This window comes from Trichoderma reesei (genome assembly GCF_000167675.1).
Source record: "Trichoderma reesei QM6a unplaced genomic scaffold TRIREscaffold_3, whole genome shotgun sequence".
Taxonomy (NCBI): domain Eukaryota; kingdom Fungi; phylum Ascomycota; class Sordariomycetes; order Hypocreales; family Hypocreaceae; genus Trichoderma; species Trichoderma reesei.
Window position 1 is genome coordinate 361,215 of NW_006711150.1, and position 26,090 is coordinate 387,304.

General features: G+C 53.0%; 10 protein-coding genes across 10 annotated transcripts; 4 read left to right on the forward strand and 6 right to left on the reverse strand.

Moving 5' to 3' along the window:
* Positions 1 to 349: 349 nt before the first annotated feature.
* TRIREDRAFT_75226 (uncharacterized protein) lies at positions 350 to 1,817 on the reverse strand (the record flags this gene model as incomplete). The annotated part of the gene is made up of 1 exon (XM_006962795.1): positions 350 to 1,817. Exon 1 carries the CDS (start codon positions 1,775 to 1,777, stop codon positions 350 to 352), a length of 1,428 nt encoding a protein of 475 aa, XP_006962857.1. The 5' UTR covers positions 1,778 to 1,817.
* Positions 1,818 to 2,661: 844 nt separating this feature from the next.
* On the forward strand, positions 2,662 to 3,930 carry TRIREDRAFT_104171 (uncharacterized protein; the record flags this gene model as incomplete). The annotated part of the gene is made up of 2 exons (XM_006962571.1): positions 2,662 to 3,335; positions 3,399 to 3,930. 2 exons carry the CDS (start codon positions 2,662 to 2,664, stop codon positions 3,928 to 3,930), a joined length of 1,206 nt encoding a protein of 401 aa, XP_006962633.1.
* An 835-nt stretch (positions 3,931 to 4,765) lies between these two features.
* TRIREDRAFT_29642 (uncharacterized protein) lies at positions 4,766 to 6,094 on the reverse strand (the record flags this gene model as incomplete). The annotated part of the gene is made up of 1 exon (XM_006962471.1): positions 4,766 to 6,094. A coding segment is annotated over one exon (1,329 nt), but the record flags the coding sequence as incomplete, so codon positions are not given.
* Positions 6,095 to 10,611: 4,517 nt separating this feature from the next.
* On the forward strand, positions 10,612 to 10,867 carry TRIREDRAFT_104173 (uncharacterized protein; the record flags this gene model as incomplete). Its single annotated transcript, XM_006962572.1, has 2 exons — positions 10,612 to 10,821; positions 10,856 to 10,867. 2 exons carry the CDS (start codon positions 10,612 to 10,614, stop codon positions 10,865 to 10,867), a joined length of 222 nt encoding a protein of 73 aa, XP_006962634.1.
* Positions 10,868 to 11,131: 264 nt separating this feature from the next.
* Positions 11,132 to 12,635, reverse strand: TRIREDRAFT_104174 (uncharacterized protein; the record flags this gene model as incomplete). The annotated part of the gene is made up of 3 exons (XM_006962796.1): positions 11,132 to 11,493; positions 11,548 to 11,953; positions 12,015 to 12,635. 3 exons carry the CDS (start codon positions 12,633 to 12,635, stop codon positions 11,132 to 11,134), a joined length of 1,389 nt encoding a protein of 462 aa, XP_006962858.1.
* Positions 12,636 to 14,337: 1,702 nt separating this feature from the next.
* On the reverse strand, positions 14,338 to 15,187 carry TRIREDRAFT_104175 (uncharacterized protein; the record flags this gene model as incomplete). Its single annotated transcript, XM_006962797.1, has 3 exons — positions 14,338 to 14,529; positions 14,621 to 14,790; positions 15,097 to 15,187. The coding sequence occupies 3 exons, from the start codon at positions 15,185 to 15,187 to the stop codon at positions 14,338 to 14,340; spliced, it is 453 nt and encodes a 150-aa protein (XP_006962859.1).
* A 1,780-nt stretch (positions 15,188 to 16,967) lies between these two features.
* On the forward strand, positions 16,968 to 18,805 carry TRIREDRAFT_37067 (uncharacterized protein; the record flags this gene model as incomplete). Its single annotated transcript, XM_006962483.1, has 2 exons — positions 16,968 to 17,720; positions 17,786 to 18,805. Coding segments are annotated over 2 exons (1,773 nt in total), but the record flags the coding sequence as incomplete, so codon positions are not given.
* A 941-nt stretch (positions 18,806 to 19,746) lies between these two features.
* On the reverse strand, positions 19,747 to 20,800 carry TRIREDRAFT_56390 (uncharacterized protein; the record flags this gene model as incomplete). The annotated part of the gene is made up of 3 exons (XM_006962798.1): positions 19,747 to 19,920; positions 20,071 to 20,626; positions 20,712 to 20,800. The coding sequence occupies 3 exons, from the start codon at positions 20,798 to 20,800 to the stop codon at positions 19,747 to 19,749; spliced, it is 819 nt and encodes a 272-aa protein (XP_006962860.1).
* Positions 20,801 to 21,773: 973 nt separating this feature from the next.
* TRIREDRAFT_56839 (uncharacterized protein) lies at positions 21,774 to 22,796 on the reverse strand (the record flags this gene model as incomplete). Its single annotated transcript, XM_006962799.1, has 1 exon — positions 21,774 to 22,796. The coding sequence occupies one exon, from the start codon at positions 22,794 to 22,796 to the stop codon at positions 21,774 to 21,776; it is 1,023 nt and encodes a 340-aa protein (XP_006962861.1).
* Positions 22,797 to 24,365: 1,569 nt separating this feature from the next.
* Positions 24,366 to 25,259, forward strand: TRIREDRAFT_104179 (uncharacterized protein; the record flags this gene model as incomplete). The annotated part of the gene is made up of 1 exon (XM_006962573.1): positions 24,366 to 25,259. One exon carries the CDS (start codon positions 24,366 to 24,368, stop codon positions 25,257 to 25,259), a length of 894 nt encoding a protein of 297 aa, XP_006962635.1.
* Positions 25,260 to 26,090: the final 831 nt, after the last annotated feature.

The following is a 26,090-nucleotide window of genomic DNA, read 5'->3' on the forward strand; positions in this document are numbered from 1 at the left end:
GTGCCTGTGCTTTGCCTAGTTTGGCTAGCGCCCATCTCAACTGCTGGTGACGAGATCTTAAAATGTATGGCCATGGATATTGTAGGTCCATCATTGTCATCGTAAAGAGGCTTTCTTACGAGAAAATGAGAGTGTCAAATGGACTGAATATTTTGCTACATTGAGACCGGTCTAATTGATTGACATGGTATAGGTAGCGTTGCTATCCGACTTTTGGTATAAATACAAGGTACCTACTATGTATGATATCTAAGGTACCTACCTAGGTAGGTATGTCCTCTAATGTTCACGAAAAAGCTTCCACCTCGGCATCGAATCGCCTTGAAGATTCAACCACCTGCATCATACCTCATAGCGCCTCGAGCATCTCCTTCTTCATCCTCGTAATCGTACCAACTCCTCCGTAAACCATGCCAGTATACACCATGGCCACGCTGGCACCCGCATTAAGCACCTTCAGTGCCTGCTCTCCGTTCGTGATGCCCCCCGTCGCGAAAAGGACCTTTTGTTCGCCTTTGCTAGCCCCGGGCTGAGAGTCGAGCATCTTGCGGTAGCGGCCGACCAGATCCAGCGTTCGGCCGAACATGGCAGGGCCAGAGAAGCCGCCGACTTCCATCAGGGCCCTCTGTTCCCTGATGGACAGCTGGGCTCCCTTGGGGTTGAGACCTGACCGTCTCTTTGTAGTATTTCCAACAATGATACCGTCGACGCCGCTCCTCTGGACAGCCTGGACAATGCCCTCAATCTGGGCGTCTTCGTCCTCGTCAGGAGAGACCTTGACCATGACCCTGGGGCGCACCTTTCTATCCGTCCTGCCCGCCTCGTCGACCACCGCCGCGAGGAGCCGTGTCAGGGGCTCAGTGGCTTGCAGGTCTCGCAGACCGGGTGTGTTGGGGCTGCTGACGTTGACGACCAGAACATCGGCATAGCGGGCCAGCCGCCGTGTGCAGTAGACGTAGTCGGCGGCGATGGCCTGCTGGTCCCTCTCGCTCGTCTCCTTGTTCTTGGCGATCTGGACGGCGAGGATCCGCCCGGGCTTCAAGCTTCCCACGGGAACGCCGGCCTCGCCACTGATGATGTCCTCCTCGCTGACCCCTATTGAGAGCGCAAACCGTCGCAGTCGGTCGCGCAGGCGGATCGCCATCTCATCAGCGCCCTTGGAGTTGAGGCCGTAGCGGTTGACCATGCCGTCCAGGATCGGCACGCGAAAGACTCGCGGCTTGGGGTTTCCCTCTTGCGGCATCGGCGTGCAGCCGCCGACTTCGACCACACCCGCTCCCAGCGCGAACAGCGCATCGGGAATCTCTGCGTCCTTGTCCAGACCTGCCGAGATGCCGATCGGGTTCGCCAATTGGTGCTCAAAGACGGAGGTCGAGAGGCTGGGGCTGTTGGCAGCGGCGTCGCGTTCGCGGGGGTGCAGGCCGAGCTCGTACAGCACCCTGAGTGCGGTAACGCCCAGATGATGCGCATCTTCGGCATCGGGAACAAAGGTGCGCAGCAGCGGCGGGACGACGTATCGGTGCACAAACGCTCGCGTGTCCGTCACGTAGTAGTACGAGGCAAAGAGAGTCGCCGCCAGCGCTCCGCTATAGGCTGCGAGCTTGAGTCCGGCACCGGAGGAGCTGCCGCCTGTCGAGCTCGAGTTGAAGCGGCGCGGAGCAGCGGCTTTTTGCGGGCATGTCGTCGTCGTCGTCGTCGTCGTCGTCGTCCGTCGGGCGGCTGGTCGGAGGCCCGGGGCTGAGGCGGCGAGGCGCGATCGAAGCAGTGCGGCAGACATGGTTGGCGCAGAGACACGGCGCCGTGTCAGCTCCGAATTGGCTTCGCGGGGGCGGTGGTTGCAAGTTGAGGCGATCACGGTTGCATTTGTTAGGTATGTGGTGGACCTGGACCTGGCGAGATCGGGAGATCGGGAGAGGTGCTCCGAAGCGTACACACTGTAGGGATTGAGAAGCGCACTGTATCTCCCCCCCTGGCCTCACCTTAACTTGTACCTCCAGGAAGAGCTTCCTATTAATATGGTCAGCTATGCAACGTACAAGATCGCTTTGAATAATAAGTGGCAATATAGTTTGAAGAATAATTGCCAGTATAGTCCTCGATTACGACGGGACTCGCTCTGGTTTGAAACCACTGAGTGAGCATCATTTCATGCTCTCCCGTACTGCCTACTAGGTAGTACCTAGGTAGAGTTACAGCGTACAAAGTTGCTCCAATAATCAAATACCCCAGCCGGAGTGAAGAGCAATTACTTGCAAGGCAGGTAGAATAATCTTGAAGAAGGTAAGTAAATTCAACGTTCATGCCTGACCGATGATGCTGCACCGTACCTACCTCGAGGTAGAATTCACTCTAAACACTCTTCTTCCCCCATGGCAACTTCAAAGCTTCATCTCTGGGGATGGTCATTGAACACTACATGTATTGCTCCTAACGCTAATGACACCGCTCAGAAGCTTGACTCTTCCATCCGTCAACTCCCAGAAGCTACTGGACCCTTTATCCCGTCTTGTTGCATATTCACTGAGGCTGCAGCTTTGCCTCCCACGACTTACACCGGCCACTCTCCGCGTTCATCGAGGACAACTCAAAGGACGATAGTATTCATTGCGCCAACTCAATAACCGAGCGTGGCTCATCGAGGTTGCAAGAGAGCACAGAACCATGGCCCTAATCAGACTCGAGCAGCTCGCTCGACCTTTGCAAGATGAAGAACCCGAATGTGGGCTGCTGCAGCTTCCACAGGAGCTCGTATATCTAATAGTGTCTTACCTCCCAGTACCATCGGCAGTATCCTTATCTTTGACTTGCAAAACATTCAAAGCGCTTGTTCACGGACTTGGTATCGTGTTGGGAAAGACCGATTTCAAGTCTCGGGCTGAACTTCTCGCGACGTTGCAACAAGATCTGCCGGGTATATACTTCTGCTACTGTTGCTATAAGCTACGTCGTCTCAAGCCAAACGCAGATTGGAACGGTCAGCCTCACAAGTGGACTCCTGGTCCTTTTCACCCCCGATCATGGTGGCTGAGCGAGCAAAGCAACGTCTGGCATGTCCCCATGCCATACCATTTCCCTACCTTCAAGAGCCACTTCCACATCGACTTCATGGAGGTCTATCTGATCATGAACGCTCATTTTCTGGGTCCTTCTCACGGGATACCACTCGAGACTATGCAGCGCTACGTCGCGTTCCAGGATCACATCGAGCTCAACATTTGTCAACCGTCCGGCAATCATGGTAGCCACCCTGGCGATCATCCTCGGACTAGGCAAGGGCTTGTCGGTCTCTCCCAGAAGAATGCCGAGGAGTTCCCTCGACTGGAGGGGCTGTGGAGGTTTTCACACCAGATGATACCAAAGATCGTCAACGACAAACTGTACGTGGCTCGGTTCTACAGGTTAAATGGACCGCTGGTGCCCTGGCAGTGCCTGGCAAGACTCATCAGCAGCCTGGAACCAGAGGTCTGCCGGCATATGAGGTGCTCGGCCGCTTCGAGCCCCCCGTTCTGCAATCTAGTTCCGATGAACCGCGGTGCCAACGAGGCGCAGCGGTCGCTGCCGGGCAATGGATTGTACATGGTGCCATTGTGCGCAAGCCCGGAATCGGATTCCTGCATGATATGCAACGCGGACTACGACATCTCTCTCATCCAGGACACGGACAACAACCAATGGGCCTTCACCCTCAGTGTCTACCACTGCCTGGGTGAATGTCGGACTCCGAGGGACGAGAATTGGAGCTTGTTTGTACATGATTTGTCCGGCCGCTTGGGAGATGCTGTTGGCCGTCTGCATGAGCGCGCCCGAAGAGGCGTCAGGGTTTCCAAGCATGCTGGCAATGCTCGACGGAACTGGGTCGAGGGGGGGCAGAGTCAGGTGGTGTGTCATGGTGGCCAAGAGCAGGAGATTGTTTCCCTATTGGATGACTAGCGGAGGGCCTCTTGAAGGGCCTTGGACCCTCTTGTCTGTTTGGTTTGAATAGCGATTGATTTGAGGCCGTTCTCTTGTGGAGTGTTCAAGCGTGATGGGGTGCTTTTGATGGACGGGTGCCCACAGCGGATTGTGTATTGGTTTAGTTGCCGACGAGGAACAAGATCATCACTTATATGTTACTCTCGTAGATTAAAAGATTGAGGACGCAGGCTTCTATGGAATAAACGACAGAGTTGTCCTGTTCGTCGAGGCGTCGTGAGTATACTTGCTGCTGTAGGGTCTAGGATCATCACGGCTTTTTTGCCTGAAGCCAAACAAAAGCCGAGGTATTCTTCGAGTATAAACGTGAATAGATATATATCTGCTGCTTGGTCTTAGCCCGCCTAAGTCTGATGTATCTAACAATTCTTACCGCTATTGTAAACATCGCAATGTGTTTGGTGTTGCCTGTCAAGCCGCCTCCGGGTAACTTGTATTCAAAGGCTTCATACGTGTATACCTGAAGGTAGATATGTTACAGTATTTTCTTTTCTGTCTTTGACATTGGCCTGGACTGATATAGGCCCCTTGCATAGACATCAACGGTTGGCTCGATATGGGTCATTGGCATCACGCAGGGTAGGTATTGATTCCCGTTAGATCAGAGCATATGCGAAAGATTGTGTAGTTAGACTACCTTATTGCTTAGGGCAATAGGCCAATACAAAGCCAAAGGATCAACCTTTACTGCAAATTTGTCCAGCGCTCATCAATAGAGTGAAATGCTCAACCCCGTCTCTTATACAGAGAAAAGCGTTTACTTGCTAGGGGCAGACTTGGTATCGTTGTTGTAGACGCGAGCAAGGGCACTGCGAATGGGGATATTCTTCTGTCCCTCCCGGGGAGTGGCCTCGGGGATGAACGTGACCTTTGTCTCCTTTGGCACCAGAAGACAGTAGGTCGAGCCTCCATGATGGAACATTCCCAGTTCCTGGCCCTTCTTCACTGGCGCTCCCTTGTCGCCCAGGTCCTGGAACTCAGGGGCAATCTCACAGGATGAGACATCTGCCATGCCAACGTAGAGCAGCGCAATCAGGCCGATATTCTTTGCCTCAATGTAGAAGACGCATCGCGTGGCGAAGTGGGTGATGTATCCCTGGGCAAGATCGGGAGCAGCAGGATCGGGCCCGTCGGGGTTGAAGAAGCCCGTGACGGTGGGCTCGGCAAAGTACGTGCCGGGGATGATTTCTGCGTGGACGACGGTGCCGTTGACGGGCGAGTCCCAGCGATGGTACGAGGTGGCGCTGAGGAAGGCCTGGTACACGGTGCCGCCGACGAACTTCGACGCGTAGTTGGGGTCGCGCTTGAGCATGTCCATGATGGAGTACGGCTGGCCCTTGAGCCAGAACTTGTCGTAGTCCTTGGCGTTTGCCTGCAGCGCAAAGGGCTTGGACTCGCACGAGTTGATGATCCAGTTGTCGTCGTCCTCAAAGGCGATGGGGCGGATGCTGTTGTAGTTTTTGAACTTGCGGATGAAGAAGTCGTCCCAGGAGGTGAAGCCCCAGTAGTCCTTGGTCGGGTCGCATATGAAGAGCTCTTCGAACTTGAGGTTCTCGCCTTCGCGGTTGGTGTCCTTTTCAATGTATTTCCGCGATTCGGGGCTGAGCCAGGCTTCTTCGAGGGGGATCCCGTCGCCTGGCTTTGGGAGCAGGACTTTGGCGGACTTGATCGTCTGTAGGAAGGACGTCTTCCAGGTGTCGAGGATGACTTTGAACTTCTGGTTGATGTTTTCTTTGAGGAAGAAGGCGTATCCGCTGGGAGTGGCCATGGGCCAGTCGAGGACGGCATTGAACGGGAAGCCGACCAAGCCGACATCATACTCGAGCTTTCTCCAGATGGGAGCCCTGGATGTCATGACCTTGTCGAAGCAGAGGTAGAGATCATCCAGAGACTTGATCTGCTTGTTGCCGACAGGGTCATTGATGTAGGGCTCCTTGTTGGGCACCTCGTCGAGCATGGCCTGGGCCAGCATGTAGAGCTCCGGGGAGCTGTCGATAAGATCCTTGAGGTCCTGCACAGGGTCGCTGAGCTTCAGCGGGCCCTTGTGCTTCTTCTTGTCCTTTTCGATTTCTTTGAGGAGCTGGCGGAGCCAGTCGACGACTACCCCGTTGTTCTCGGGGAGCCAGTGGCCGATGCGGCGCAAGGGGGGTTGGCGGACTGGGAGCTTGCTTGCCATTGTCAAAGTTGGAAGTGATGCTAGCACTAGGGAACTCTATGATAACAGCTCTCTGTGATAAAGATATGATGATGATGTTGAAAGAGATTTGTGGGAAGCCGTAGATTAACTGGGATCTATATATGTCCATCTCTCGCTCTTCATTCCCGTACACGTGCTCTTCCTGATTACTTGGCCCGGAATGTATGATGAAAGGCATCCGCCATCTTGTCAACTCCCACGTAATAGAATTGTCTTCACTCAGTGCTCTTATCCAGTCGGAAGAGAGCATTCTCGCCTCTTGTGGTGGTGTGTAGCAACGATGTGTGCCCCTACGTCAAACAGATCGGATCCTACCCATTCGTGCTACAGCTCACCAATTAACCAACTAAAGAGATGAGCTAGAAAACGGAATGCATGACATCTGTGTGCTCTGGAGACTGTCCTATTTGGGGTCCGTATGTATGCAGGGAGACGAAGTGGCTGGCTGACAGTCTCTCTGTCTCACCGAGTAATATGCATGGAGCTGGGTTTTGAATTACTACGAGGTGCACGCAATCAGAACAGTCTCGGCTTCCCCGTGTTTTGGCTGCATATCTTATAAAGCTAAGCACAGAGATGATGGGCTGAATTTGCCTTCAGCTCGGAGCAGTTATTGTATGTTATATTCGTGCAAGATCCTGACTGAGGGTAATTACTCTAGTTATAGTGCCATAGTGGCATATGTACTCACCCACCCGAGGTTCTTCTTTGGTAGTCAGGATCGATGATTTTCATTGACTGAACAACCGAAGCTCTCCCAGATGACGAGGGTATGTTACTATGGAAGTCGCAAGGGCGTCGACGCTTATTCGTTCCGCAAGTCCCCAGAGTCTGTCTTGCAAAGCACCACATGAAGTGGCAAACATGCATCTCGCTCGGCTGAGCCAGCCAAGATCACCAGCTTCCCCGCTCCGATAGAGTAGTGTAATAGGCCATGGATCGGATCGGAAGCGTGGTGACACCAGAGATGTATTCTGACAGGATGAGCATCTGTCAGGTCCATCATGTAACCAGCACGAGAACCTTTGCATGCATACTCTGGAGCCTTGCTGTTATCTTTCAAAGCCACATTTGTCATTGACTCGCTTGGAGCACTTGGATAGGCGCGTCTTGTGGTCAGAGATGAGAATAATCTTACAGGTCTCGCAAACTATACTGGTACAGGCTGAAGATGTCCGTGTGAAGGATAGGAGACTAAACTTGCCCGGTGTCGCACCGTGGCAGAGATGATCGATCTGCCCCAGTCCTTGATGCAACCGTCGGGTAGTTATGCGTGCTTCCCGAGAGGGGCATGTAGGCAGGCAACAGGGTGAGAGATAACACACCGGTCAGCCAGTATGGTTCCTATGTAGGGGGCGATCATCCAGCACCTCAAGTTTAGGCATACAGGTTCTGAACCCCGTTTGGGATTGTTCTTTTAGTTCATCTACAACAAGATTATAATAGCAGCTTATGTATCCTAAGACTAGACTGATATGGCAATAGTAGCGGAGAGTAGACAGAGTAAAGTCTTCTGCTAAACAGCCACAGTTGGTATGTGATGGGCAGTAGTATAATTTGTCGCCCTCTTGGCAGGTTTCATTCGCATCTGTTGAAACACACTCCTCCACCCTGCCGGGTGTTGCTGGTGAAGCCATTCGATAGGCCTCTAGGTTCGGCACTCTTCCGGACCACGAATGCAGCCTCACGTAAGTTGGCTCAGCAAGAGAAGGGACAAGAGTTGGAGTCGGGAAGACCTACATTTCCTATTACCAAATAGGGGGGGCGGTCTTGGTACTCGGTGAAGTTGAGGAACATGAGGCAATACGTGTACGCATCAGTCTGTGGCGAGGTCCCAGAACCCCATTTTCAGCTTGTATGGGAGAGAGGCAATTGCGCAAGCCACAGGCCACATACGAGCGTTGCGTTGAGACATACACATGTAGGACAACAAGGCTGACGAATGGATCTTGGACACGACACATGCTCGCACCCTTAGCTGCGCGGCGAGGAGACATGTCTGTACTGACGGAAATGGCTGCAACTCCAGCCAGCTGAGGGGCAAGTTGTGAGGCACCGAAAAAGATGAAGGCATGTCTTTCCTACCTAACATATGCCTAGGTGCAGCAAGGACGCCTCGTATGACTGCCGCTTGGGCGGTCTTCAGGCGATCAGGTAAATTGGCTCTCTGATAGAGCTAGGACATAGAATCCCGCTGGTTAATTATCTTGGCGTCTGAGTAGGTGACTGAGCTTTGTCTCTGCCTGACCGCCCTGGCGGTCACCAGAGCTTCCCGCATTAGGTTGTAGGGTACAAGTCTCGCTATCAGCATTTAGGGGATCATGAAGTGGAATATTGTTCGGATACCTTTGAAATCAGTTTGAGGAGTCAAAGTCAACGTCAGTCATCAACTAGCACAAGCCATGTTTCCTTCTCCGTCTGATCAAGGACCTGGTTATATCATAGCATGAGTCGTTCCTATATACCCAGACTACTGATGATAATATCTCTTCTGGGCAGCACGTGCAGATCGAACAGGTAATATGTCTCCTGGGAGTATCACTATATGCCACTACCTCGCCCTGAAGGCCAATGTCTGAGCTAATCCAAAGGTATACGATCATGGGCTGCCGCTGTTCAAGGAAAGTTTTCCACCATCTGTGTCTTTGATGACTTTCAACACTCCCATCAGCATTTGGCTCCTCTTCAGGCAGTGCGTGTTCCCTGCATCAGCAATGAGGGTTGGAAAGCCGCTAGAATACGTACGGATATGGCTCGAAAACAGGTTTGCAATTTACAAAAAGGTGATGCTATCATGCGAACCATGAAGAAGCCTCGCCGATATGCAATCAAGGAGGGCCTGTACTCGGCATGAAAGCCTGAGACACAGGCATTTCGTAGCTGGAGTAGATCAAGCCCAAGTCTGCTTTGATGTGCACAATGGCATGGGCCTCGAGTCTGATATTGTCCGCACCCGTCATCAACCTGAACCGTCTTGTGCCGGTTAGACAAGTACTCGCCATCAGTGGAATATGAACACTGGAAATTGCTTTACACCCTCATCTTCATTGCTGATATGCGGGCTCAGGACGTTTTGGGCCAGTATATACAGTACCAGCGGCCCAGGTCCCGACAAGCCGATTATCGTCACACTCATCGTTCGATCGCCACTAGACTTACACGCCGCTAGTCGGCAAGTGACATATAACTAAAGAATGACACACGTGGAACCGTCCATACGATGAGCGGGATCGAAGATGAAATCAATCAGCTCGACATTGTTGAACGAGCCGGTTCCATCGTACAGTTACGGGACCAAGCCTTATCCGGGCGTATGATTCAAGGCTCTGGGAGGCTCCCCCGCACTTGTGCGACTATTTCAGGGCGGAAGGATTTCAGAGCCCCTCTAATTCTAGATATAGAAGATTGATGGTGTGTCGCCCCCGAGTTGCCGGTCAGCATTGTCGTGTAGCATTAGCGGGGCTGGCTGTGTTGAACTGCCATAGCCAATGGTTGTCGGGAGGTTCCGAGCATCTGAAAGTGGTTGGTTAGAACTCTCAACTCTCAACACCTCGAACGGCACAAGCTTCGGGGCGAAGCCGGTAGGAAAAGAGGGCTTGGTCATAGCATCTGGGTTGAACCTTGTTTTCTGACCGAGGCTATACTTGATCTCAATGGAGAACCAGTTGCTTCACGAGCTGTGCAGACTCAGATGAATTTTCAAGTAGATGTAGACGTTGACATGTGGCGACAGATTCAGTTTTAGTCTGTTCAGCAGAAACTAGCCCCTATAATTGCCATGGGCAGCCAAACACCCCCACATGATAACTGAATGTCTTCACCCCGGATCGGCCCGCCAGGGACCGGACCTTGTCAACAGCAATTGGGCGCAGAACCAGCCAAGCTACATGTATCGTGATTTGCCCTGCTTGTTGGAAAAAGCCTTGAATCTTTGCTGGACTGCTATAGAGACTCATGAACTAATGAGGCTCTGTGGTCATGTATATATAGCACTGCAGTTAGTATTCTTACTCAGCTGACACTTCTCCATAACTCATACCTGGATTAGGAAGCTGAAAAGGAACCACGGGGGCTAGGCTATGGAGCCTTGAGGATATATTCAGCTCGAAATTCTGTATGCTATTATTACTATTGCCGTACGCGAGGCGGCAAGTGGATTCAGTAACAACTCACAAAGTGGCCCGATATCCTTCTTTAGACTGCGCTTACTGGACAAACTGCTTCCACCAACTGTCTTTCATGCCACTGTCCTTCTCACCGCTCATCTCCATATGGAGCTGGAGCTGCAATAGAGACGAAGCATTTGACGAGACCTCAACTACAGCACATATATAAATAACGAGCCTGTCTCCCTTCCCTAGACCACTTGTCATACACTGCAACCTCACAAGCCTTCTCTCAAAGTCGCCAAGCACAACTCTCTTCACATCTAATCCACCACCATGCTGTCTCGCTCTCTTCTTCTGTCCCTCCTGGCTGTGCCAGCTGCTCTTGCAGCAGAATGCTACGGCAACGCCAACCCTGGCCTTTCTGCCTCCGACTTCCAGGCGGCTGCCGACCAGGTCTGCAACTACGGACCGTCATGGCAGGGGTGGATCAACGGCCACCAGGTCCAAGCTGTTTACCAGGGCAACGCAAAGATTCACTGCAGGGTGCGTATCATTCACATCTAGTACTGCATTGCAGATTCGCGAGTGAAGCCAAGCATGAGATATGGGTGGCTAACATACATATGCTACAGGACGCTTTCAGCAACATCATCTCTCAGTGTGTCAGTGGCCAGGGACGCAATGGAGGCCAGTGGACGTGGAACTACAACGGTGTCGACGAGCTGTACTACATCCAGGCCTTCTAAATGTCTGGAGTGTGAGATTGGGACTGAGCAATTGGTTAAGAGAGCGGTCGATGGCGACTTCATTGCATATTACTTTACAACACAAAAATTAAACCTCCCAAGAGGGATCAATCCATTTGCACGTTGCCAATCACGGACCAGTTCGAGCCGTCATAGTGCACCTCTCGTATGTGCCCATCAACCAGATAGTAGCAGCGAGCCATGCCGTAGTCCGACTGCAAAGACGTGACGGACCAGATTGTCGGCGTGAGACAAGAGATGTCTGTGCCGTTGTCGGGACTCCCCAGGGATGCAGGCGTTGACGAGGTTCGCCATCCAGTGCTGTCATCCTCCCATGTCATCTGGAGAGCGCCGGTATCGCCTTGCCAGAGAATATACGTGTTCATGGCGCCATGAGGTGCATTGGAACCTCGTGGAACGGTGAATGCTCCCATGGGTGCGTCAGCTGGGACAGCGAAAGGCGGCGCATCTAGGTTGACCAAGTGTGAGTATCCGGAGATTGCAGTCAAGGGTCTTCACTCACCTGTACTCAACTCGTCGGTCAAGTTGGCCCTTTTCGCGACATGGAGCTTCTGGTCGTCCCGCTGATAGATGATCCTCTCACCTCCAGACCCTGCTGTATTTACGCTATATGGAATCTCTGCAAAAGCCGAGCCTTCATGGCACTTGAGGCCTACCTTCTCCTGATTCCAGGTCAAGTTGGCACAATAAGCTTCTTGCATAAGGTTATCGCCATCCTGATAGATGACGCTCGGCCAATATGATGCGAGTCTCGAGTTGGCCCCCGCCTTCCAGCCTTTGGACGACATGATTCCGCTTCCATTGTGAGTTTGTGCTGAAGATGAAGTGACGTCTTGCTGCTCTCTGAAGACCCATTCCTGGATCTCGTCTTGGTCGTTGAGATAGAAAATCTCTACTTGCATATAGTTCTGCACAGTCAAGTCTGAGTTAGGTGCATCATGTAGTCCATCTGGGTGAAATCAGGCTCACATTACTGCTCGTCACTGGGGTGAAGTAGAAGACGGGAACGTTGAAGCACGATGCCGCTATCGGAGTGCCTTGCTTGGCGCTTGTGTCCTTGAGGGTAGCCAATGTCGACCAATTGCCATCCCCGGAGTGAAATCCCATGATCCGTAGATTGCCGTCTTGTCCCTGGTAGATGAGACGGATGTTGAAGCTCGAGGAGCTTGTCCACCATCCCGTAACTCCTATGCCTGAGCGCTCGTGAGCGGCATTAGGTGAGCTTGACGGTTTTGAGGGAGTCGAAGAAGCCGATGGGGTTGAAGAGGCTGAAGGGCTTGACGTGTGTCTGTGTCGCGATGCAATAACGCCGCCCACGATTGCTGCGACAATCACGAGCAGCGAGACGACGCCTGCTATGATGAGCCACAGCTTCTTCCCGGCAGGTTTCCGCTCGGTCTCTTTGATCTGTGCCTCGCTTTTGGATTCCCCGCCAATGCCGTCCAGCCCAAAATTGACCACCTGCAGACCGTCGTCACCGTGGAAGACCTCCAGCCCCTGTTCGACTTCCGCGTTTGTTGAGACCTCCAGACCTGGAGGAGAATAGGCTCGTTGAACTCCTTGCGGCTCCGCGGCATCGCGACCGGCCATGCTGCTCATCGCATTTACGTCGCAGGCGGTTGCGTTTCAAGAACAGATACTAAGATGCCATGCTGCATTTGTGTTGTCGAGTCTGAGTTGACTCCCCCCTTGGAAGGGGGCCTACATGGTAAGAATTGGCCATGAACGCGGTCGCGTGGCAGATCAGCCCGGAGCCTGGTTAGATCCATTGTCGATAGTAGCCTGGTTGCGACGAGAGTGAGCGGCTATTACGCGACAGAACCCCTGGCGCTTGATGTGAAGGATTCGTAGGATTGCCGGAAGAACCAATGGCGAGGCTGTCTGTGCCTTGAAGGAGCCGTCTTTCCAGGTCTAGTAGCGTCCTGTGTGTATCAGCATGGAGTCTGTAGATGGATATATATTGTGCGGCAATCTGTGGAGCAGAGCCTCGCAGCGGTTCATAGCAAAATCGAGAGAGGTTGAAGAGGGGAGAGGAGACGATACAGCAGCATCCGACGCCGCTGACTATTGAATCCTAGCAAATACTTACGGTCTCATAGCTTTAGCAATTGTACCTATACTTCAATCGCCTACTGATGGGTTGTCGTTCAAGGCTAGACGTTGGCGTATTCATTTCTTGGCCAATATGTCGTCGGAGACCATAATCCGGCATTTTGTGAACCCATGTCGCCTTGCAGACCCCAAGCAATGATGACTATTCCAAAGGGTTTGTTAACTCGTTTATAACAAATGTCTGTCGCTATATTGTTAAATGCATTTCTCACTCACGTCCATAGCAAAAGCGGCAGTTCGGAAACCACATTTTCTGAGTGAAGGAAGTGGCAATCGAATAGTGCGTCATCACTCTTGAACAGATCGGGCGGCAGTGTCAGGGAGGTAAGACTTTATGGGGGCATCACCACCAAATTCAGGGAGGCCGGCGCTCACCCTGTAACTCACCATGAGAATGTTGAACCTGTTGCATGTTGCGGCGGCCACGAGATCTTGTCAAGAATTGGTGAACAGGTCAGCAATTGCATGACCCCGGTTTCAGTACAAACATCACTTGGATGGCTGGATTGACAACGGTTACAAAGCAACGGAGGTTGATTGCGACGCTCATTTCAAAATTTTAGTGGAAATGAGTCTCCAAGCCGTCTATCTCCTTTCGACGTCTGCGTGTAAGAGTAAGAAACGGTTCGTAAGACTTGTGCTCAAGGAATAATCGTCCTGCCGTTAGTCGGCGTTCCTCGCACTTGTAAGGATCCATATCTAGGCGAGCGACTGTCGTGTTTGATCCAGCAATTGGTTCAGTTGAGGCCTCCTCATTGGAGCCAGTCTAAAGAACTTTGGCGTTGCTCGTACTCGTACCGATTCGGAGAAACTGCCCTATCAGGCAAACCCAGATCTCAATAGGCTGCCTATCGATACGGTGCCTGAGGCTGGATGACGTAAAATGCAGAGTGCCGATCTCCAAGAACTTGGAACATGAGGTGTCGAGCAAGTCTGGAGCAAACAGATTCACCCGGTTGCAACGCCTCGGACCCTACGTATTATTAGTTTCACAGGCAAACAGAGATCCATCCTACCATTGACGGCGCAACCACAGAGAGCCAGTGAAAAATCGTAACCGAGTCCAGAGGCCGCGCGTATGAGGTGGTTGATGATTGATGGGCCGAGTCGTCGCACAGTGGTTGCAAGATGAAACAAGGCATGTGGTATCAGTGTCTGAGAGTTGGACCTCATTTGGCGGTTAGGGGATGAAAAGAGTGGAGGGCGGCGCAAGTGGGAGCCTCGGCGGGGTTTGGCCCAACAGTTCATGTTGAGGGATGAAGAGAGCGACAGTTGACGGGAGAATCAAGAATACAAGGAAGTAGATGCAGGTGATTGTGAGAAAAAGGACATGCCAAAGCATGACTGATGATGGATCCATTTCGGGCCATGCCTGTATTACCTTGTACATGTACTAGCAGCGGTCTACTTTACCTACCTATGGAGTCACTCTTCATGATTCCAGATTCAAGGTGGTGGCTGACCTTGATGGCTGATGCAGTTAGCACATGCAACTCCAGGTGAGCTGAAACCCATTGCGGCATGCCGCGGAGAGTTGGAATCAAACGCAGCTTTGAATTCTCAAGATGAGCCGCGACACAAGTTGGCATGTTGTCGTCTGGAGACGACCTCCACTCGTCTTGAGCAGATGGAGCTGGAGAGTAGCATTTGATCTCAGGGCAATTCGGATGCAAGCCATGGCAGGGGCAGCTTGCGCTAGGCTAGGGCTCTAAAAGGGATAAATTTAGTAGCAGCAGTTGGAGAAGAAATGGACTCGCTCGCTCTTCTCCAGTTGACAAGACGAAATGCGCGACTCGAGTCTGAAACGCCAAACGTATACATAATAACATGAAACCTGGCCGACGGGGACAAGACACACTTGGCGATGTGAGCGTCTTCTCTGCCCTTTTTTCTGAGATCCTGCGCCGTCTTCTTCTTGATGGATATTGTTGGAACGCACAATCTGCCCAGTGCTTTGTAGGTACTCGTATGAGGAATGGGAAAGCCACAAACGAGGCAGTGCCAGAGCGCTCAAAAGGGTCCCGAGCCATGGCGTCAGCCGCTGATCTGTGGCGGTTTTCTTTGTCCACGTTTCTTTGTGTGTGTGTGTGTGTGTGTGTGCACGCAGCAGAGAGATTGAACAGCCGGGTAAATGCCAGATGAGCTCATATACCAAACGCCATAACTCATTCGCCAACTGTTCGTCGTACTACTACCCAAGTTGTTGAGAGAGTCTGGCTTTCGTACGGGGCTGGGGCGTCTGATTCGACCAAGAGGCCGCGGGAACAAGGGCACCCCTCGTCGTATTCGCAAGGCCGGCCGAGGGTTTCTCTGCATGCAAGTGAGAGCACCTGTACTACTATTTTTACGTCATGTGCGAACGCTGTTGGGCAAAATGCATCGACCGTCTCATACGGGTACATGCCAGTTCTGGACGATGTAGGCGGCTGGAAAATGTTAGGTACTTTGTTGGGCCATAAGGTACCTTAGGTAGTGAGCGCAATTGCTTGACAAAGTGCAGGCTGGCATTGATTTTTGCTGTTGGTGATACGCGTATTTGCTGCCCAGCTCTTACGTGAAGTTATTTATAGGTCTCGTGATAAGGTTCATCTGCAGCGACTGGCGAGTCGTGAGTTTATTCAACCAACAGGCTGGATGCGGGCTGGTGCATGTACGAGTACACAAACTACAAAGAACGTGGCTGGACCTGGCGAACCTGGCACTTACTGGATGGAGTAACTGGAATTTTTGGTACTATTAGTGTACTGTAGTAGCAATGACGGTATCACCAACCGCCAGTAGCAGCGAAATGGATGGGCGCCGTCCATCGTTAGGCTCGAGAGATGCATCGTCGCATCGATCCTCCTGCAGGGACAGCCTGAGTTGCGTGTCCCGTCAACCGCTTAGGTTTCTCATGATTTCAACTTTGCAGACTGACTAGGTAGGCAATACGAACCTCATGCTTGTCTCTGGCTCAATTTAACGTGCCATAAACCATAGACCATACCTAAGTTAAGGCGACAAAGTACTACATGTACCTAAATATCGGTACGTGGCCCGACTGCGCCCCTTCTCAGTGCCCCTCCCAGGCTTGGCCAACAGGGAATGGAACCCCCGCCACCAGTAGGGGCCTCCGGTTGCTGCTCACAGCGCCAGCCAGCCCTTCCAACTTTAGTGCTTCTCCCAGCTGCAGCTCCCTGGCCAGCCCCCCCGCCTCTCAGCGGCGTTAGTGCTCTCAAGCCACATGCGCAGCTCCATCACCAAGGCGCAACGCAACCTTGGAACTTTGTACACCAGACTCGGCCCCGTCCATTGAACCTGATTTCATACATACATACACAACTCGCAACCCTGCAGCTCGATCCCTTTCCCTACTACTGAACCTTGCAGCTTTTTTGCTTCTTCATCTCTTGCGACTCGCCCTGTTCTGCTCCTGAGACTCTTGCTCTCCATATCCAATTACGCGCCTCAACTCGACTCGCACTCGTTCTCTCGACCTGTCTCCCTGCGCCCGCTGTCGCATTGGCCCTCGCATCCACCCTCTATTTACCGCCACTTGGACGCATCATCATCCATCATCCTTTTCGCTCTCGCCATAGCCACGACGCATCTGGTCTTCCGTCGATCCCGCGGCCCTCCCATGTAATCCGAGCTCGACCACTGCCAATTCGACTTCTCAACTCCTCCCGCATCCTCTCCCTCCCCTCCTCTCTCTGTCTCTCTGCTCCGAGTCCTCGCCCTCTCAACCTACACTCTCGTCGCAAACCCTCTGGCGCTCCTCTTCCTGCCACTCTCGACTCGCCCTTCCAGGGCCCGGTGCTCGATCCCGCCATGGACGATGATCTGCTCTTCCCACGTGGAATCGTGCCGGGAGGCGACAACTCTGTGCGGCCGGGATACTACAAAGCCATCGGCATCGGCCTGGCCATAGGATCGGGGCTGTTTATCGGAACGTCCTTTGTACTCAAAAAGGTTGGCCTGCTGAGGGCAAACGCAAAATATAACGAAGTTGCTGGCGAAGGCTATGGCTACCTCAAGAACGCCTACTGGTGGGCGGGCATGATCCTCATGATCATCGGCGAGATCTGCAACTTTGTCGCCTACGCCTTTACCGACGCCATCCTGGTCACGCCGCTGGGCGCGCTCTCCGTCGTCATCACCACCATCCTGTCCGCCATCTTCCTCAAGGAGCGCCTGAGCCTGGTCGGCAAGGTCGCCTGCTTCCTCTGCATCGTGGGCTCCGTCGTCATCGTCATGAACGCGCCGCAGGAGTCCTCCGTCGCCGACATCCAGCAGATGCAGAAGTACGTCATCACGCCCGGCTTTCTGTCGTATACGGGCGTCATCCTCGTCGGATCCGTCATTGTCGCCTTTTTCGTCGGACCAAAGTATGGTAAGAAGAACATGCTGGTCTACATCTCCATCTGCAGCTGGATCGGAGGCCTGAGCGTCGTGTCGACCCAGGGCCTGGGCGCGGCCATTATTGCGTGGGCTAGTGGGAAGCCCCAGTACAAGGAGTGGTTTTTATGGGTGCTCCTCGTCTTTGTCGTCGGCACTCTGCTCACGGAGATTATCTTTCTCAACGTGAGTTTCTTTGCGAAGCGATTCTACATACAAGTGACTGAACTAAACAACCCCCCCTCTTGCAGAAAGCTCTCAATCTCTTCAACGCCGCCATTGTCACACCCACATATTACGTCTACTTCACCAGCACCACCATCATCACATCTGCAGTCTTATTCCAGGGCTTCAAGGGCACTGCTCAGTCCATTGTAACCGTCGTTCTGGGCTTCCTGACGATATGCTCCGGCGTCGTGCTACTGCAGCTTTCCAAGTCGGCCAAGGACGTTCCCGACGCTGCCGTCTTCAACGGCGACCTCGACCAGATTCACACGATTGCCGAGCAGCCGCAGCCTGAGACGGAGCCCAAGGCAGATGCCATCCGAGGCGCGGCTGCTATCATCAGGCGCATTTCCAACGCGCGCCTCCGCATGGAGGCCGAGGAGCTGAGACGCCTCCACGAAGAGAAGGCGGCCGAGGCCATGGCCCCCATCAGCGAGGACGGGCAGCCAATGTACGAATGGGACGGGCTGAGGCGAAGGCGGACCATTGCGTCCAGTATGCGCAGCCGATCGACGAGGCTCTCGACCCCCATCCCCCCCTCGCCAGCCCCCCCAACGCCTCATCCTCCGCTGGGCATGTCGCATTTCCCAACCGAGGGCGAGCTCGCAGAGCACGACCGCAACAACGTCAATGTATTCTCCAGCCTAGCGGGTACAATCCGCGGCCGGCGGTCTCGTCATCATCAGCATCATGTCTTGCCGGTCAGCGAGCAGGACGAGGATGAAGAACAGGGGGTTGAGTACGGCATCGACAAGGTCCGCAGCCCGATGCACCCACTGCCCCTCACCCAAATCGCCGTGCCCCAGTCGAAGCTTGACGACGAAGCCGGGGCTTATTATGGCCCGACCCGCGAGCAGTCGTACTTTTCCCACGACAATGTCGACACTGCATATCGCGGAGCCGCTGCCGCCAGCCCCCAGAGCCTTGGGCCCACACCGCCACCTCATGGCAACAAGCGCCAGTTCTCGTTCAACGTCTTCCGACGGACGCCCCAGCCGTCTGAAGAGGAGCAGGTTGGGCTTGTCAAGGAAGACAGCGGCGACGGCAGAAGACCGCCGGGACCGTCGGGCCCATCAGGAGGAGAACCCCCATCCCCAGCCTTTATGTAGATCAGAAAGGTCTGGACACAATGAGGGGAGCGACGATTTTGCATTCAAGCGGCGTTTGAGATGTCTGTTCTTATTTATTTTCCTTTCTTGAGGAATCTGGGCTTGGGGGCTTTACCGGGCACGATGCTGCGCGCTGTCTTTTTTTGCTTGGCTTTTGAGACTCTCTCTGTCCTCTGCACCTCTGTATGAGTTTCCTTGGCTGTCTCCCGCATTGGGTGGTATATAGGCGGGAGCTTTCTGTTGATATGGTCTGGGACGGACCACTCATGACATGACGATACCCGGTCGTATGGATGCAGCGTCGGGGCTGAAGGGTTAGAAACGCATGCGTTTGCTCTAGGCGTATGGAGATAAAAGAAGGGGGGGGTGGAGGCGGCGGCATGTTCGTAAAAAAAGAAACCATTGACGACGGTTTTGGATGGATTCATGTCGTTTGTATATATGGGTATAGATTAGGATTTGCTTATGGACAGGCTTCCCTGCTTGGATGAGCAATACACGATGTACATGATTTGACTTGCAATGTCGTCTCACACTGCTCGAACTGAGAGGTTCAATGAGTCTGTGGGAGTAGTCGTAAGGGTGAGTTCATTATGTCTATGACTGTGAAAAAGGAAGGCTATGTAAGTGCTCAAGAAACCCATAACGCCATGCGATGCCGTTTACTCTCGCAAACAGTCGTGTATTCTCCTCGTGACAATATCAAAGAAAACAGAACTTGATCCAAACATTTTTTGCATCGCTTGCCTTGATTCCCATAACAACAAAACATGAAAGGCACTGTAGATATATAACAGTGTAAAAACAAAAGAAGAATGGTGACTTGGTTTGAGGTCACATAACTGGGGGCGTTGGTGCGCCTTTATTTTATCTTACTTCTACCAATCGGCCGCCCAGCCGTTCTTCTCGAGAAACTCCTCGCAGGCCTGCCGTAGGGCGAGGTTGGGGCGCAGGTCGGCGGGCGTGAGGGGATCGCGGGTGAGGGGGTCGGAGGGGTGGCGGCGGAGGTGTTCCATGATGGAGGCGCGTTCGTAGGATTTGCCTGTTTTTGTCTGTTGAAGTGGGAAAAGGCATGGTCAGTATTTTATCGAGGCTGTGTGAAGAGAGTAGAGATATATATAACGTATGAGAAGGGGGGGAGGGGGTGGAAAAAGAGGTGGAAGACATATGAGGGCGATGAAAGGGAGGCAAGGGTAACTTACAATGACAGGGTCGACCATGACGTTGAAGCTGATATCATCAATGGCCCATTCAGGCACTTCGCGCTTATTCTGATTCTGTTCGCGCGCCGCCTCAAAGACGTTGCGCAGGACAGTCATCCTCTGCTCGGCCTCTTCCTCAACGGCCTTCTTCTCCGCCTCGTCGTCTGGCGCAACAGCCGCGAGCATCTCATCCCTGTCCTTGCGCAGCAGGTCCATCATCCTGTCCTCGAGCTCGCGCTCCTCCCTGAGCCTCTTCTTCTCGCGGTCCGCCCAGCGCTCCTTCTTGCACCTGAGGACGATGCTGGTGACGGCCGCGAGGGACTTGTCGTTGTTGGCGGCGCAGAGGCGGTGCGCCTCGAGGGCGTTGCTCAGGGCGGCGTCGTAGTCGCGCAGGGAGAGCTGGGCCTGGGCCAGGTAGTAGTGGGCCTTCATGTTGTTGGGGGAGAGGGACAGGCAGGTCTCGCAGTCGGCGATGACGGAGTCCCAGTGGTTGAGCTTGAGGCGGGCCATGGCGCGGTTGGTGTAGAGGGCTGGGTTCTTGGGGTCGGCGATGATGCTATTTTTTTGGTTGGTTGGTTGGTGAGTTTTTCTTGATGTTGAGGTTTGGGGATGATGAGATTCAAGGGGGGAAAAGGGCTTACGCTTTGGAGTAGAGGCTGTCGGCGCCGATGTAGTCGCCGGCTTGGAAGTGGCGGTTGCCTTCTTCCTTGAGCTGTAGTGATTTGGACATTTTTGGCGGTTTTGGGTGTGGTGGTGTTGATGGAGGGTGGTTGATAGAAGATGGGAAACCTTGCGACTAATGGCGGGAGAGGTTCATGCTAAGTGAACACCAGCAGAGCGGATTGAGAGCGCGTTGCTCAGCCAGCCAAGGCTCGATGATTGTGGTATGTTCTACGGGGTTTATTGTAGGTATGTAGACAGTCTTTGTATCACCGGGCTGTGTCGGAGTGGTGCCCGATGAGTAGTAGGTATAAGTTGGAGAGGGGATGTAAATGAAGGTGAGGTGGTTCACTGCGGCTGAGAAATGGGATACACGACAATAAACTGATGGACAGTAGGTATAATCAAATGTCTAAGACGTCGCCTGCTGAGTGATGAAAAGAAAGAAAAAAAAGAAAGGGAAAAAAGATGCGCGAGAGATGCCATGGAAAGGGAAGTCTTATCGCGCACGTCGGAGTTGCTCTGAGATGCATCGGACGACATGAGCGGCATCGAAGGACCCTGAATCCGTGGCGGGGAGATTTCTAATGCGGGCGAGGTGGAACATTCGAGAAGGGGCTTGTGTGAGACTGGATGGATGGGAGATGCGTGCGGGTGACTTGTGTTTGCTGTGCGGGATCGATGAGGTGTGGTTTGAGGCATTGGTAAGTATTGAAGATTGAGAATGAGAAAATTGCTATCTTCAGGTGGTTGTTTTGTTTCGATTGCCTCGCTTGTACATGCAAGGGGGTTCAAGTTGACGGTTTTGAAGCGATCACGGAAAGGGACCAGACCTGACTTGGTACCTGTCACTTGCGGAGGTGGAGCCGGTGGCTCTCTGGATCTACCAACCTGTACCTGTATTACAGTAAGGTACCTGAGAATACTGCTAGTAGAGACCTCGCTAAACACGGCACTTGATTACATAACCATCTATATAAGGTAGTACTACACCAAACCACCACCAGCAGGGCATCATCATCATCATCTGGTGCCTCCCTCCCTCACTGATCCATCACCAGCACGTTCCTGAACCGCGGCTTTCCCGCAACCAAGTCGTCCACCGCCTTCTGCGCCTCGGCCAACGGATACCGCTGGATCATGCACCGGATCCCGTGCCTGACGGCAAACTGAATCGCCTCCTCGCTGTCAATCGCGTGTCCGCTCGCCCACCCGTGAACACTGGCTCCCTTCATCACCAGCGCTGTCGTGTCAATGGGAACCGGCCCAATCAGACACAGGTTGAGCATCTTTCCTCCTGGCGCCAGCGCCTTGACGAGGGTGCTGATCATCTCAGCATCTGGGGCCGTTTGCACGACAATGTCGGCACCGCCAAGCTTGAGGATCTCGGCCACTGCGTCGGACGCCTTGGTGTTGATGTAGTGGTGCGCGCCGAGATCCTTTGCGAAGCCGGCCTTGTCGTCGCCGGACGACAGGGCAACGACTTCGTAGCCCATCTTGTTGGCGTACTGGACGGCCAGATGGCCCAGTCCGCCGAGTCCGTTGACGACGACGACGCCGCCCTGCTCGACGTGCAGCTTGCGGATTCCGTTGAAGACGGTCACGCCCGCGCACAAGAAGGGGGCAATCTCCGCTGCGTCGACCTCTTTGGGCACACGAACAACGGCTTCGGCTCGGAGCAAGACGTATTCCGCATATCCCCCGTCAAAGCTGACCCCGTTGACGGCCTGGTTCGCGCAGTACTGAAACTGCGAGCGCTGGCACTGCCGACACGTTCCGTCATGTCCGCCGTGCCACGGGCCGCCGACTCTTTGGCCGACTGTGAGGCGCGTCACGTTTTCGCCCACGGCAACGACGTCGCCGACGAGCTCGTGGCCCGTGACGCGGGGGAACACGGGGCCGACGTGGCCCGCGATGATGGAGACGTCGGAGGAGCAGACGCCGCAGGCGAGGACCTTGACGAGGACCTGGTTGGGGCCGGGTAGCTGGAGCGGAAGCTCTTTCTGGGTGAAGGGGGCGTTGGCCTCGAGGGTGACCATTGCCTTGTATGTTTTGGGGAGTGACATGGTGATGATGATAACGGTGAAGTTGCCGTAGCTTGAGGTTTTGTTTATTCTGGTTTCGGTTGTCCAAGGTGAGGGCGTAGACTGTGATGTTGCTGGCTGCTGAGTTTGACTTGGTATCTTGTCATCGATGGCAGTTGACACATATATACTATATGCCTGCCAGTGGGACCATTCAAGATGGATACCTAGATTTCTTGTTACCTTCTATAATCTTTCTGCTTCCATTCAGAGCCATCGGGAATGGCTTTATTGCAGAAGCAACAAATCCGATCGATCAAGAAGTTGATCCGCCAATGAACGGTCTGTCCAAGGCTGAAACTGCTGCTCTCGCCAGTGGAGGCGCCGTATATTCTGAGACTATTTCCGAGGGTTTATCTCAGGAACCGCGGTTGAGTGGGACCTCAAGAGCGAAAAGTCCGGCTGCACGTCCCAGAGCGATGGTCCAGTCAAGACGCTTAGTCCTAGTGAGATGTATAGCTAGCTATGCTATGAAGAACATGGGTAGGTAGCCAGAAATGATTGAAGCAATAGTACTAGGTAGGTAGATATACACTCTATAATTGCGCTGGTAGGGAATCTAGTGAGGCTATAGGTCGTCCCACTATGACCGCCCCAGAGACGCAGATGTAATAGATAATCAGCCGTTTATTGACGTCTACGAATGATGCTCATGGTATTCACTTTAATGCGTGACATGAGATGTGCTTCTATTGGCACTGAGGGCTGTTCGTTTGACGTTGTTGCACATCGAGCTCTTTTGCAGCGTTTTTGGTGGAGATTGTCTAAGTCCGAAACGCGAGCTTCCAGATGGACGGTTCGAAAAGAGGGTTACTACTAGTACATACAGAGCAACAACTGCCCTGCGCCCGCCAAGTTCTCAAAATAACATTCCATTTACTTGTAGACTTAATTGGCTGATGTGGAATTGTGTTCGAGGGATTGATCACGGTTATGCATCGTGATGTTGTTGCTTCTAGGACGGAGCTTGAACGACATGCCTACCTTCATATTGTTATACTCCCGCTTGTCTAGGAGACTGCCGGCTGGTTTTTTTTTTTTTTTTTTTTGTTCACTTGGGAACAATGGTCAGCTCGAGTCCAGTTGAAACTGATGTAGCTACAAAGATGCTTCTCATCTTCTGTTACAAAGGGCATTGCCAAGCTAAAAATCATTGTTCACACGACCTCCTTCGCGGACGGCTCATGGATCGGGCTCAATCTGGCAATTATTAGTTCCTCTCCGATGGCCTCATCTGATAATGAATGGGCCTGACATTCATGTTCTGATTGTGGGTTGCATTCGCAGTTATTATTTCCGAAAGGGTGCTTATTCCGAACGACTACAACCCGGGCATATGTCCAGACCCTAATACTTTGAACTTCGACACGGCAGTGACATTTGAAGAATTGAAGAGAAAAGTACCTATATAAGGAGCATGTTGTCAAACTGTCTAAGCAATGAATCTATCATCAGGAAAATAGTATCTCACTTCAAACGTACTTGACGCCAAATTCTAGATGTACCTTACTGGTTCGCACTTACACAGCAACTTACACCAAGCTTTCCAACATGGCCCAAGCATACCTCATCTCAGGAGCATCCACCGGCTTTGGAGCTCTGGCAGCGCAAGCCATCGCCAAAAGAGGGCATACCGTCTTTGCAGGAATGTATTCGCACAACGGCAACACCAAAGGCTACGAAGAAGCCGTTTCGCAATTCGCTCAAGAGCACAAGGTGGACCTTCACGCCATTCCCCTGGACCTCTTATCCCAGGATTCCGTCAATGCAGCCGTGAACCACGTTCTCAAATCAGCCGGCCGAATCGACGCCGTCGTCCACAACGCAGGCCACCTCTGCTGGGGCCCATCCGAGAGCTTCAGCGCAAAGCAGCTGCTTCACCTGTACGACGTCAACGTCGTCGGCTGCCAGAGACTGAACCAGGCCGCCCTGCCGCACATGCGACGGCAGCGATCCGGCCACCTCATCTGGATCTGCAGCAGCTCGACGTACGGGGCCAAGTCGCCCATGGCTGGCCCTTACTTTGCCGCAAAGGCCGCCCAAGACTCTCTTGCGCAGTCGTACGCGCACGAGCTTGCGCCGTGGGGGATCGAGACAACGATTGTGCTGCCGGGGGTGTTTACAAAGGGTACGAATCACTTCATCGACGCTGCCAAGCCGGAGCTTGGGGATGTCGAGGCGGAGTATGAGGAGGGGCCTACCAAGGGGATGGCGGAGGATACGTTGAAAGGGACGGAGGGGCTGTTGCCGCCGGACGCGGATCCGTCGCTTGTTGCGGATGCGCTGGCTGATTTGGCGGACGTTCCGAGGGGGAAGAAGCCGTTTAGGGTGTCGGTTGATGCGGTGCTGGACGGGGGAGATGTCGGTGCGGCGGTGGTGGATAATAACAAGGTGAATGCCTATCGACGGATGGGGCTGGAGAGGTTTCTGAAGGTGCAGTTGTGAATGTGGCAAGCTTTAACATGTTGATACTTGGAATGAAGTAGTATGCCTATCTATCTCGAATATATAATGGCTGTTTCATACCGGTAGCAGATTCGGCAGCCGGACTTGTTATCATGAGATGGCGGCTATCTCAACAGGGAAACATAACTACCACATGTCAACTTTGTGGCCTCCTGAGTATACATGCTGACCAGATTATGTACCAATTTCATGGCTCCGGCTCTAGACTCAACGTGCGTCGGCGATATATGTTTGAGTTCAGTCTGCAAAGTGTTCCAAACATGTATTCCTTACTGAGTATTGCTGCCGGGGCACTGACAGATTGCTATTCAGGCACCGACTTGCTTGGATACATAGGCTTCCATCGCTTTTGCATGCGCTACTGAAGATACAGGCCTGGAGTGTCCAGTCGCAACGCCTGCTGCTGTACCTATACATTCAGATACAAGCTGGTTGCGATACCTTCTGCTGGTTGCGATACCTTCTGCTGGTTGCGGATACTTTCTGCTAGTCGTGATATCTCTAACTCTAGGTATGTAATTTGGGGGTCGCTCAATTCGGGACTTTGGTGAGGACAATCATACCCAGCATCCCATCTCTCCCCTTGTTGGACAATCCTTCGAAAATGCTGATGATTCAAAGCAAGAAAGATGAGCCAATCAGTGAGTGTAAGCGCTTACTCTTGTACACGAGGTGCATGGCATGCAAGCTTGGCCCCCATGTGACTCGACATGCATCAGATCTAGGCAGCAGGCCGTCGTGCCTCTCCAAGCATAACGAAGGCAGGATGGAGAATTGTGTCGTTACAACAACATGCAGATTTGCGTTGTT